Source organism: Zophobas morio, unplaced genomic scaffold (assembly GCF_036711695.1).
Source record: "Zophobas morio isolate AGI-343-1 ecotype UQ-CSIRO unplaced genomic scaffold, CSIRO_AGI_Zmor_V1 ptg000002l, whole genome shotgun sequence".
NCBI lineage: Eukaryota > Metazoa > Arthropoda > Insecta > Coleoptera > Tenebrionidae > Zophobas > Zophobas morio.
In genome coordinates this window covers 6,954,401-6,967,510 of record NW_026972107.1, presented here as the reverse complement: position 1 = coordinate 6,967,510, position 13,110 = coordinate 6,954,401, and the positions used below count along the sequence as shown (strand labels likewise).

Below are 13,110 nucleotides of genomic sequence, written 5' to 3'. Positions count from 1 at the left end.
TCTTCGTTGTTTCCTATGTCTAATGTTAATGTTTTTAAGAAGTATTACATTATAACACACTTCTTGACTTCTCACCAAAGATTTTATAGTCCAAGTCTAATTATTCTTTTCCAGGTTTAATAATATTTTTGCGGTTTGAATTCGAACACTTATTTTCGACGGCGCCACTCAAAAGCGCAACGTTTTCGAGACCAGCCTATTGTGGTTTTAATCGTATTGCATATGTTTTTTTGGTCATGCATTAAAATCGTTGACAAAGTGTGATTAATTTACATCATGTAAATTCTTTATTGGTTGAAATTCTTGATATCATGTGGCGTAATTAACTTAGGAAAGTAATTTTAATACTCATTCAGTCACCGTTATAAATTCGACAGAGATCGAATTTAAACTTAAATGAAATACAATAAAACAAGTTCAATATTTTTCATTATATTTTAGGTCTTAGATTGTATCGCTTGTCAAAATAGAATTCAATTTCCATTTTAGAGCAAATAAAATAAGTCAGTAAAAACGAGAAAGGAGGTGGGCGAAGCTAAGTTAGCTTTTTTCTACAGTCTTGTCACAAACAATAGCCCCGCCCACCCACCCCCTCTTTATTCTAGTGGCAACTCTTCATATTGTCAATTAATGACTACGTTATGTCTTCTAAGCATCTTAGTGAAATCTGTTAAACCTTTCTTCAGAAAATAGATAAATTGTTCAACAAGGAATTTACAATGCATTCAGCTGGTGTTAAGTAAACATGCCAGACATGACAATTATATTTAAAAAACAAAATTAACTATGCTCCTCCCTCTGGCACAAGCTACACTTTAATAAATCATTTCACTGGCCCGAAGAAGAAGAAAGGCGTTTACGATCGTTGTACTTGATTGTGTGCAGTTTACATTATTTGTCACTATTTAAGTGGAAATGCTGAAGACAGTCGTTTTCGAAAAATAATGAAATTTAGGAAAATTTAAAATTTCATTAAAAAAAAGTGTAATCATAAAATCCAACTTCGGTCTTAGAACTAACAAGGATGAGTGATTAAAACAGAAGAGGGGTGGGTGGGCGGGGCCATTTTTGATTTTGTTACAAATCTTAGTCTCTACCGCTTGTCAAAATAGAATTTAATTTCCATTTTAAAGTAAATAACATAAGTCAGTGAAGTGAAGAAAGGAAGTGGGAAGGGGTAAATTTAGTTTTCTTCTACAATCTTGTTAGCACGTTTTAGCCCCACCCGCCCACCTCTTCTTCATTCTAGTGATTATCCTTAATATTGTTAATTGGTGACAACGTTTTTATCTTAATAAAATTTGAACAAATTTGTTAAACCGTTAAAAAATTAGTTGAATTGTTCAACAAAGTATATTGAAAGTATTAAGTTGACTATAAATAAGCATATCAGACGATAGAATCATATTCAAAATCAAAATTACCGACGCTCCTCTCTCACGCACAAGCTCCACCATAATAAATCATTTCATTGGCCCAAAGGAAAGAGGTGGCGTTTGCAACTGTGCCTCATTGTATCTACTTTAGATATTTTTTTTTACAAACATTTAAGTGTAAACGTAAATGTTATTTGATAAAAGTGTTATCTATTAAATAATTATAAAATCCAACTTCCTTCTCAGAGCTAATAAAATGAGTGACCAAAATAAAACAGGGGTGGGTGGGCGGGGCATATCCTTTACCAAACAAAGAAGGGGTGGGTGGGTGGGGCATATCTTTTACCAAACAAAAACGCTGTTACGGTAGCGAAAGCATTTGCAGAAAGTTTCATATTGAAGTTTAGAGTATCTCATGAAATTGTCAGAGATCAAGAATGTGAATTTCTGTGTAATAATTTACATAAAATTTAGAGAATCCTTAATATCAAAAAATTAAATTCAATGAGACTCTTGAACCCGAACATGATTTCTAGTTAAAATTTGCGGTTTCATCATTGCCCAAATAGATGTTGACTTCATGGGGAGACCTGCGTCCGCGTGAAATGCGTAGCTGGATTTAAGCTGGCTAGTTTGCGAAAACCAGGTAAAGGTTATAATACGACGCAGGTTTTTTGGGCTTAGAAATGTGAAATGTGTGTTATACCTGCTATAGAGTTTAATCAACCAGGAAAGGTGACAGATTACGACGAAGAACTTAAATTCCGCTCTAGATCGTTTACTGAGTTCTGGGCTGTCATAATTTAAATTTGCGGCCACACCATCCTAACACCTTGTATATTTCCATCCAGTTACTTTAACCCAGAGTTCTCATTTTCTTAGTGTTTTTAAAATTGTGATATTCAAATATTTATGTTAATTCATTATTTAATTAATTTATATAATTAATTTTATCAGATTCGTTTTAAATGAACAAAAAATTACTGTGAAAAAAGCCAAATAAAAAATTAATACCGTCAAAATAAAAAGTTTAGAATTGAAAAAAATGCATTATAAAAATATCTTCATTTTATTTTCATAGATTCTCTTTAAAAGAATCAAAACCATCCACCAGTTTAGTAAGTAGCTACACAATATCAATAAATGTCAGTCAAGGTAGGCGATTAGTTTTACAAACTTGGCAAAATTGGCATTACTAAGACGTGATGTTTTATGACAGGTTAGAATAATGAAGTAAGTGCTAAATTTGCTTTAATTTAACTTTGTTATGAAAATTATTTATAGCCAGCTTAATTTGTTTGATTACCATAACAATGAAAAAATGTTATATCCTCTAGATTGATTAACAGATCTGACACCAGAATCTGAATGTTAAAGGCAGTAACGTATAAAAAATAAACCCAAATGATGATATAACAAATAAATGTTATCTCAGGTCAAGATTCTAGTTTAACAAAACGAATTTTTTACTGATTATACGGAGCGACAAACAGCGGGAATATGTAAAACCCAGTCCTCTTTATCTTCTATACTAAAGGAATAACCCAATTGAAACATATAAGAACCGACTCAAAGTATGCTTCAATCAGTTAGTCTTACATTGTGAAGCTAGACAAACCAAACTAACCTACAAAATGCAAAAACTTCTAGTCCTTTTTGCTGCGAATTTGGCTTTGGCCTTAGCTTTCGTGTCCCCTGTGGATAACAATGGTCCTGGAAGACAAATACCGATTCCTAAACCCACCGACGAAAAACCGTAAGCCAAACTAAATTTTATATTTTCTTAATGATAATTTTATATATTTTTTCAGTAACAAATTCGACTGGGACGTCCGAAAACCTGGAATCCTCGATCTGAAAACTACGGGGACTTTCTACGACGATGGGGGTAAACGTCTTGATGGTTCAGCTAGCTATTCGAAAAATTTTGTTGACCATTCCCAGAAAATCGGTGCTGGTTTAAATTACCACGATTACAATTCAAGACTGGGTGCTGGGTTAAATGTACAAGATTTAGATAGGGCAGGAACAAGAGTTCAAGCAGAATTAACGAAGACACTTCTGAAAGATCGATTCAGTAATATCGAAGGTGGACTGCGATATGGACAAACCTTCAACACCCCATACGGAAACAGCGAACCGTTCTTCGGGGGCTTTGTCAGAGGAAGATTTTAATTTTCGACAAGCTTGAGGTTGAAAAGGCTGCAGAATGTTATTATTAAATTTTTGTTATTTATTTATTTATATTTGTTATTAAGTTGGTTTATTTTTGAGGCGACAATTTTAAAAACATTTTAACGAAACTGTTCAATAAAGTAATTAATTATAAACAGTATTTTTCTTGTTTTCTATGTCTAATGTCATCTTCTTCCAACAAATTAAATATAGAAACCTAAAGAGAAATTAAACACTTTGTTGAGAAAATCTTTAACGCATGACAGAACATCATCAAAGTAACTAAGAATTAATTGCAATAACTTACGAAGATACAGTACGAAGTCTTACACAATCTTTGAACGAATTTTTTTCTGTTATTAATTTTTTACAAATTCTGATTTAAAAGCTAACAATTGCTTATATACCGTAAGTCTGGCACACTTTTTTTTTTAAAGAAGTATTACTTTTTACTTCTTGACTTTTCACCAAAGACTTATAGTCCAAATCTAATTATTTTCTTGCTGGTTTAATAATATTTTTGCCGCTTGAATTCGAACATTTATTCTCGACGTCGCCGCTCTTAAGCGCAACGTTTTCGAGACCGGTCTGTTATGGTTTTAATCGTATTGGATATGAATTTTGGTCATGCATTAAAATCGTTGATAAAGTGTTACTTAATTTAACATGATGTAAATTATTTATTTTTTATTATTATTATTATTTATCTTTCAATACTCATTCAGTCATCGTTATAAATTCGAGCGAGATAGAATTTAAACTTAAATGAACTAAAAGGGCACAAGTTCGCCAATTTTCATTTTATTTCATGTCTTAGATTCTATCGCTTGTCAAAATAGAATACAATTTCCATTTTACAGTGAATTAAATAAGTCAGGGCGGGGCTATATTTATCTTTTTTCTACAGTCTTGTTGCAAACAATAGCCCCGCCCACCCACCCCCCTCTTTATTCTAGTGACAATCCTTAATTCTGATAATTAATGACAACGTTATTGTGTTGTAAGAATCTGAGACAAATCTGTTAGATTTTTCGTCAGAAAATAGATAAAATGTTCAACAAGGAATTTAGAAGACATTAAACTGGTGTTAAGTAAATATACCAGACTTGAGAATTGTATTTAAAAATCAAAATTACCGACGCTCCTTCCTCACTCACAAGCTCCACCTTAATAAATCATTTCATTGGCCCAAAGGAGAGGGGTGGCGTTACAACTGTGCCTCATTGTATCTACTTTATATAATTTTTTATTACGAATATTTAAATGTAAATATAAATGTTGTTTAACACAAGCATAATCTATTAAATAGTTATAAAATCCAACTTCCTTCTCAGAACGAATAAAATGAGTGACCAAAATGAAACAGGGGTGGGTGGGCGGGGCATATTCTATACCAAACAAAAAAGGGGTATGTGGGCGGGGCATATCTTTTACCACCAGTTTAGTAAGTAGCTACTCAATATCAATAAATATCGGTCAAGGTAGGCTATAAGTTTACGGATTTCGCAAAATTGGCGGCATTATAAAAACGTGATATTTTATGACAGGATAGAATAATGGACTAAAGTGCTAAAGTTGGTTTAATTTAAGTTCGTTATGAAAATAATTTATAGCCAGCTTAATTTATTTGAATATCATTACAATAAAAAAATGTTATATCCCCTAGATTGATGAACAGATCTGACACCACAAGCGGAATTTTAAAAGCAATTTACCAACGTGCAGTAACATAAAAAAAATAAACCCACATGGTGATATAACAAATAAATGTTATCTCAGGTCAAGCTTCTAGTTGAACAAAGCGAATGTTTTGCTGATAATATACGGAGTAACCAACACAGCGGGAATACGTAAAACCCAGTCCTCTTTATCTTCTATACTAAAGGAATAACCCAAGTGAAACATATAAGAACCGACCCAAAGTATGCTTCAATCAGTTAGTCTTACGTTGTGAAGCTAGACAAACCAAACTAACCTACAAAATGCAAAAACTTATAGTCCTTTTTGCTGCAAATTTGGCTTTGGCCTTAGCTTTCGTGTCCCCTGTGGATAACAATGGTCCTGGAAGACAGATACCGATTCCTAAACCCACCGACGAAAAACCGTAAGCGAAAACTAAATTTTATATTTTCTTTATGATAGTTTTATATATTTTTTTTTCAGTAACAAATTCGACTGGGACGTCCGAAAACCTGGTATCCTCGATCTGAAAACTACGGGGACTTTCTACGACGACGGGGGTTCACGTCTTGATGGTTCAGCCTCCTATTCGAAAAATTTTGTCGACCATTCCCAGAAAATCGGTGCTGGTTTAAATTACCACGATTACAATTCAAGACTGGGTGCTGGGTTAAATGTGCAAGATTTGGACAGGGCAGGAACTAGAGTTCAAGCAGAACTAACGAAGACGCTTCTGAAAGATCGGTTCAGTAATATCGAAGGTGGACTGCGATATGGACAAACCTTCAACACCCCATATGGAAACAGCGAACCGTTCTTCGGGGGCTTTGTCAGAGGAAGATTTTAATTTTCGACAAGCTTGAGAATGAAAAGACTACAGAGTGTTATTATTAAATTTCTGTTATTTATTTATTTATATTTGTTATTAAGTTGGTTTATTTTCGAGGCGACAATTTTAAAAACATTTTAACGAAACTGTTCAATAAAGTAATTAATTATAAACAATATCTTCCTTGTTTTCTAAGTCTAATGCCATCTTCTTCCAACAAACATAAAAAGAACTTAAACCCATTGTTGAGAAAATCTTTAACGTATAACAGAACGTTAACAAAATAACTAAGCATTAAGTCCACTGACTTACGAAGGCACACTGCGAAGTCTTACACGATATTTCAACGAATTATTTTCTTTTATTATTTCTGCGAATTAATTGTATTATAACACACTTTTTGACTTCTCAACAAAGATTTACAGACCAAGTCTAATTATTCTCTTGCTGGTTTAATAATAATATTTTTGCGGCTTGAATTCGAACATTTATTCTCGACGGCGTCGCCTAAAGCCCAACGTCTTCGAGACCAGCCTATTGTGGTTTTAACCGTTTTGCATGTTTTTTTGCTAATGCATTAAAAACATTGATAAAGTGTGACTTAATTTAACATCATGTAAATTCTTTATTGGTTGAAATCCTTGATATCATGTGGCCTAATTAATTTAAGTAAGTAATTTTAATATCCATTCAGTCATCAAGAATTTAAACTTAAATGAAATAAAACGGCACAAGTTCGTCATTTTTCAATTTATTTCAAGTCTTAGATTCTACCGCTTGCAAAATAGAATGCAATTTCCATTTTACAATAAAGAAAAGAAGTAATAAGGGCTAAATTTAGGTTTTTTTTTACAATCTTATCACCACGTCTTAGCCCCACCCGCCCACCCCCTCTTCGTTCTAGTGATTACCCTTTATAATGTTAATTAGTGATGATTATTTTCATATTAAAATTTAGACAAATTTGTTAAACCGTTAAAAAATTAGACAAATTGTTCAACAAAGTATATTGAAAGTTTTAAGTTGACTATAAATAACCCTATCAGACGATAGATTCATATTTAAAAATCAAAATTACCGACGCTCTACCCTTACACACAAGCTCCACCTTAATAAATCATTTCATTGGCCCAAAGGAGAGGGATGTGTTTACAAATGTGCCTCATTGTATCTACTTTAGATAATTTTTTATTACGAGTATTTAAGTGTAAACGTAAATGTTATTTAACCAAGTGTAATCCATTAAATGGTTATAAAATCCAACTTCCTTCTCAGGGCCAATAAAATGAATGACCAAAATGAAACAGGGGTGGGTGGGCGGGGTATATCGTTTACCAAACAAAGAAGGGGTTGGTGGGTGGGGCATATCTTTTACCAAACTAAAAAGCTATTACGGTAGTCAAAGCATTTGAGAAAGTTTTATATTGAAGTTTAGAGTATCTCATGAAATTGTCACAGATCAAGAATGTGAATTTCTTTGCAATATTTTAAATAAAATTTAGAGAATCCTTAATATCAAAAAATTAAATTCAATGAGACTCTTGGACACGAACGTGATTTCTAGTTAAAATGTGCGATTTCATCATTGCCCAAATAGATGTTGAAATTGAGACTTCATGGGGAGACTTGCGTCCGCGTGAAATGCGCAGCTTGGCTGCCTAGTTTGCGAAAACCGGGTGAAGGGTATAATATGCGGCAGGTTTTTTTTGGGTATAGAAATATGGAGTGTGTGTTATACCTGTTATAGAGTTGAATCAATAAGGAGGGGTGACAAACTACGACAAAGAACTTAAATTCCGCGCTCGTTACAACGTCCGCTCTAGGTCGCTTGCTAAGTTCTGAACTGTCATAATTTAAATTTGCCGCCACACCATCCCAACAACTTGTGTATTTGCATCCAGTTACTTTAAATCAGAGTTCTCATTTTCTTTGTGTTTTTAAAATTGTGATATTCAAATATTTACGTTAATTCATTATGTAATTAATTTACATTATTAATTATCAGATTTGTTTTAAAGGAAGAAAAAATTACTGTGAAAAATCCAAATAAAAAATTAATATCGTCAAACTAAAGAGTTTAGAGTTGAAAAAAAAATGCATTAGAAAAGTATCTTCTTTATTTTATATTCATCGATTCTCTTTAAATGAACCAAAACCACCCACCAGTTTAGTAAGTCGCTACCCAATATCAATAAATGTCAGTCAAGGTAGGCGATAAATTTTACAGACTCGGCAAAATTAGCATTATAAAGAGGTGATGTTCTATGACAGGATCGGATATTGAAGTAAGTGCTAAATTTGGTTTAATTTTATTTTGTTATGGAAATAATTTATAACTAATTTAATTTATTTGATTAAATTAACAATAAAAAAATGTTATATCCCCTAGATTGATTAACAGATCTGTGACCAGAAGCGGAATTTTAAAGACAATTTACCAACATGCAGTAAGGTATAAAAAATAAACCCAACTGATGACATAACAAATAATTGTTATCTCAGGTCAAGCTACTAGTTGAACAAAGCGAATTTTTTGCTGATAATATACGGAGCGACCAACACTGCGAGAATATGTAAAACCCAGTCCCCTTTATTTTCTATACTAAAGGAATAACCCAAGTGAAACATATAAGAACCGACCCAAAGTATCCTTCAATCAGTTAGTCTTACATTGTGAAGATAGACAAACCAAACTAACCAACAAAATGCAAAAACTAGTAGTCCTTTTTGCTGCAAATTTGGCTTTGGCCTTAGCTTTCGTGTCCCCTGTGGATAACAATGGTCCTGGAAGACAAATACCGATTCCTAAACCCACCGACGAAAAACCGTAAGCCAAACTAAATTTTGTATTTTCTTAATGATAATTTTATATATTTTTTTTCAGTAACAAATTCGACTGGGACGTCCGAAAACCTGGAATCCTCGACCTGAAAACTACGGGGACTTTCTACGACGACGGCGGTTCACGTCTTGACGGTTCAGCTTCCTATTCCAAAAATTTTGTCGACCATTCCCAGAAAATCGGTGCTGGTTTAAATTACCACGACTACAATTCAAGACTGGGTGCTGGGTTAAATGTGCAAGATTTGGATAGGGCAGGAACTAGAGTTCAAGCAGAACTAACGAAGACACTTCTGAAAGATCGATTCAGTAACATCGAAGGTGGACTGCGATATGGACAAACTTTCAACACCCCATACGGAAACAGCGAACCGTTCTTCGGGGGCTTTGTCAGAGGAAGATTTTAATTTTCGACAAGCTTGAGAATGAAAAGGCTGTAGAATGTTATTGTTAAATTTCTGTTATTTATTTATTTATATTTGTTATTAAGTTGGATTATTTTCGAGGCGACAATTTTAAAAACATTTTAACGAAACTGTTCAATAAAGTAATTAATTATAAACAATATCTTCCTTGTTTTCTAAGTCTAATGCCATCTTCTTCCAACAAACATAAAGAGAACTTAAACCCATTGCTGAGAAAATCTTTAACGTATAACAGAACGTTAACAAAATAACTAAGCATTAATTCCACTGACTTACGAAGGCACACTGCGAGGTCTTACACGATATTTCAACGAATTATTTTCTTTTATCATTTCTGCGAATTAATTGTATTATAACAAACTTTTTGACTTCTAAACAAAGATTTACAGACCAAGTCTAATTATTCTCTTGCTGGCTTAATAATATTTTTGCGGCTTGAATTCGAACATTTATTCTCGGCGTCGCTCTAAAGCGCAACGTTTTCCAGACCAGCCTATCGTGGTTTTAATCGTTTTGCATGGTTTTTTTGCTAATGCATTAAAAACGTTGATAAAGTGTGACTTAATTTAACATCATGTAAATTCATTATAGGTTGAAATCCTTGATATCATGTGGCATAATTAATTTAAGTAAGCAATTTTAATATTCATTCAGTCATCAAGAATTTAAACTTAAATGAAATAAAACGGCACAACTTCGTCATTTTTCAATTTATTTCAAGCCTTAGATTCTAACGCTTACAAAATAGAATTCAATTTCCATTTTACAGTAGATAAAATAAGTCAGTGAAATGGAGAAAGGAGGTGGGTGGGACTATGTTAACTTTTTTCTACAGTCTTGCAACAAACAATAGCCCCGCCCACCCGCCCCCTCTTTATTCTAGTGACAACTCTTAATCCTGTCAATTAATGACAACTTTATTGTCCTGTCAAATCTGTCCATTTTTGATTTTATTGCAAATCTTAGTCTCTACCGCTTATGAAAATAGAATTTAATTTCCATTTTACAGTAAATAAAATAAGTCAGTGAAGTGAAGAAAAGAAGTAAGAAGGGCTAAGTTTAGTTTTTTTACAATCTTATCAGTACGTCTTAGCCCCACCCGCCCACGCCCTCTTCTTTCTAGTGAGTACTCTTTATATTGTCAATTAGTGACGATTATTATCTTATTAAAATTTAGACAAATTTGTTAAACCGTTAAAAAATTAGACAAATTGTTCAACAAAGTATATTGAAAGTATTAAGTTGACTATAAATAAGCATACTTATCAGACGATAGAATCATATTTAAAAATCAAAATTACCGACGCTCTTCCCTCACACACAAGCTCCACTTTAATAAATCATTTCATTGGCCCAAAGGAGAGGGGTGGCGATTACAACTGTGCCTCGTTGTATCTACTTTATATAATTTTTTATTACGAGTACCTATTTAAGTGTAAACGTAAATGTTGTTTAACACAAATGTAACCTATTAAATAGTTATAAAATCCAACTTCCTTCTCAGAGCCAATAAAATGAGTGACCAAAATGAAACAGGGGTGGGTGGGTGGGGCAAACCCTTTACCAAACAAAGAAAGGGTGGGTGGGCGGGGCATATCTTTTACCAAACAACAAAGCTGTTACGGTAGCCAAAGCATTTAAGGAAGTTTCAAATTGAACTGTACAGTATCTCATGAAATTGTCACAGATCAAGAATGTGAATTTCTTTGTAATACTTTAAATAGAATTTAGAGAATCCTTAATATCAAAAAATTAAATTCAATGAAACTCTTGGACCCGAACATGGTTTCTAGTTAAAATATGAGGTTTCATCATTGCACAAATAAATAGATGTTGAAATTCAGACTTCATGGGGAGACTTGCGTCCGCGGGAAAGATGCAGCTTGGCTGCCTAGTTTGCGAAAACCGGATGAAGGTTATAATATGCGGCAGGTTTTTTTGGGTGTAGAAATATGCTTATAAGTGCTAAATTTGGTTTAATTTAAGTTTGTTATGAAAATAATTTATAACCAGCTTAATTTATTTGATTACCATAACAATAAAAAAGTGTTATATCCCTTAGATTGATGAACAAATCTGCCCCCAGAAGCGGAATTTTAAAGGCAATTTACAAATGTTCAGTAACGTATAAAAAATAAACCCAGATGATGATATAACAAATGTTATCTCAGGTCAAGCTTCTAGTTGAACAAAGTGAATTTTTTGCAGATAATAATATACGGAGCGACCAACACAGCGGGAATATGTAAAACCCAATCTTCTTTATCTTCTATACTCAAGGAATAACCCAATTGAAACATATAAGAACCGACCCAAAGGATGCTTCAATCAGTCATTCGAACATTGTGAAGATAGACAAACAAAACTAACCAACAAAATGCAAAAACTTGTAGTCTTTTTTGCTGCCAATTTGGCTTTGGCCTTAGCTTTCGTGTCCCCTTTGGATCACAGTGTTCCTGGAAGACAAATACCAATTCCGAAACCCACCGACGAGAAACCGTAAGCGAAAAGTAAATTTTATTTTTTCTTAATAATAGTTTTATATCTTTCTCTTTAGTAACAAATTCGACTGGGACGTCCGACAACCTGGAATCCTCGATCTGAAAACTACTGGTACTTTCTACGACGATGGGGGTTCACGTCTTGATGGTTCAGCCACCTATTCGAAAAATTTTGTCGACCATTCCCAGAACGTTGGTGCTGCTTTAAATTACCACGATTACAATTCAAGACTGGGTGCTGGGCTAAATGTGCAAGACTTGAATGGGGCCGGAACTAGAATTCAAGCAGACCTAACGAAGACACTTCTGAAAGATCAGCACAGTAATATCGAAGGTGGACTGCGATATGGACAAACCTTCAACACACCTTTCGGAAACAGCGAACCGTTTTTCGGGGGCTTTATCAGAGGAACATTTTAATTTTAGACAAACCTGAGTAGCAAAAGCTGCAGAACGTTGCTATTAATTTTTTTATTTAATTATTTATTTATTTAATTTTTTTTAAAACAAAAATTGTATCACTAATGAATAAATTCAACTTAAACTCATTTATAATTTTTTCCTTTCTTTAAAAACTGACAGTTTGGAAGTCTCCACTCAAACAACACATTTTGTATGAAAAATAAATGACTTCCTTTGAGTGAAACTTAGAAGGTCGTCCCTCCCCTACCGAACAATAACATTCCATCAAATAAAAATCCGTAAGCTTAATACAATTTGATCTTGCCTCCTCTATGACAAGCTCTCGACTTTCATCCCATTGTCCTCTTCCCGTTTTCCCCTTGGACCCCGTGATTAATTTCCAATTTACAATAATGCATAATTACTCGAAGCCTGGAAATAATACGTTCCATTAACTTCAAGAACGAGCAAGCAAATGAGCAATTTGCCGTCGAATAATCGAAATTGGTCTACCCTCTCAGAAAACGCGTTCTGTTATCAGCATAACAATAGGTCCTCCATACTGTTCGATATACAATTAACCGGCTAAGTAAATTAGACGTCGTTAGTTCCCGTCTCAAGAGGCAGTTTTTTACGCAAACACCGCCCCAATAGAATTATTTACCGATTAAAAGCCCACTCGAGCCGCCCATCCATCATCGTTTTAATGATGCCCCAACAAAGAAATTAAATTTTCCTCGGTGCGTATTGGCACTTCATCACATCATGTGTTCAATACATGGAGTAATTAAAGCACCTACACTCCACTTTAATTGGAACACCGGAAACGGTCGCGCTTCCACCTGGACGGAAAAAAATAACGACAACCGGAAACGGGTCAA

At 33.8% G+C, this 13,110-nt stretch overlaps 4 protein-coding genes across 4 annotated transcripts; all 4 read left to right on the top strand.

Moving 5' to 3' along the window:
- Positions 1-2,945: 2,945 nt before the first annotated feature.
- LOC135140737 (uncharacterized) lies at positions 2,946-3,711 on the top strand. The gene is made up of 2 exons (XM_064071445.1): positions 2,946-3,132; positions 3,188-3,711. Exons 1-2 carry the CDS (start codon positions 3,011-3,013, stop codon positions 3,549-3,551), a joined length of 486 nt encoding a protein of 161 aa, XP_063927515.1. The 5' UTR covers positions 2,946-3,010; the 3' UTR covers positions 3,552-3,711.
- Positions 3,712-5,475: 1,764 nt separating this feature from the next.
- On the top strand, positions 5,476-6,238 carry LOC135140652 (uncharacterized). Its single transcript, XM_064071327.1, has 2 exons — positions 5,476-5,655; positions 5,715-6,238. Exons 1-2 carry the CDS (start codon positions 5,534-5,536, stop codon positions 6,076-6,078), a joined length of 486 nt encoding a protein of 161 aa, XP_063927397.1. The 5' UTR covers positions 5,476-5,533; the 3' UTR covers positions 6,079-6,238.
- A 2,471-nt stretch (positions 6,239-8,709) lies between these two features.
- On the top strand, positions 8,710-9,468 carry LOC135140569 (uncharacterized). The gene is made up of 2 exons (XM_064071216.1): positions 8,710-8,887; positions 8,945-9,468. The coding sequence occupies exons 1-2, from the start codon at positions 8,766-8,768 to the stop codon at positions 9,306-9,308; spliced, it is 486 nt and encodes a 161-aa protein (XP_063927286.1). The 5' UTR covers positions 8,710-8,765; the 3' UTR covers positions 9,309-9,468.
- Positions 9,469-11,642: 2,174 nt separating this feature from the next.
- LOC135140484 (uncharacterized) lies at positions 11,643-12,375 on the top strand. The gene is made up of 2 exons (XM_064071098.1): positions 11,643-11,825; positions 11,884-12,375. Exons 1-2 carry the CDS (start codon positions 11,704-11,706, stop codon positions 12,245-12,247), a joined length of 486 nt encoding a protein of 161 aa, XP_063927168.1. The 5' UTR covers positions 11,643-11,703; the 3' UTR covers positions 12,248-12,375.
- The last annotated feature ends 735 nt before the right edge of the window (positions 12,376-13,110 follow it).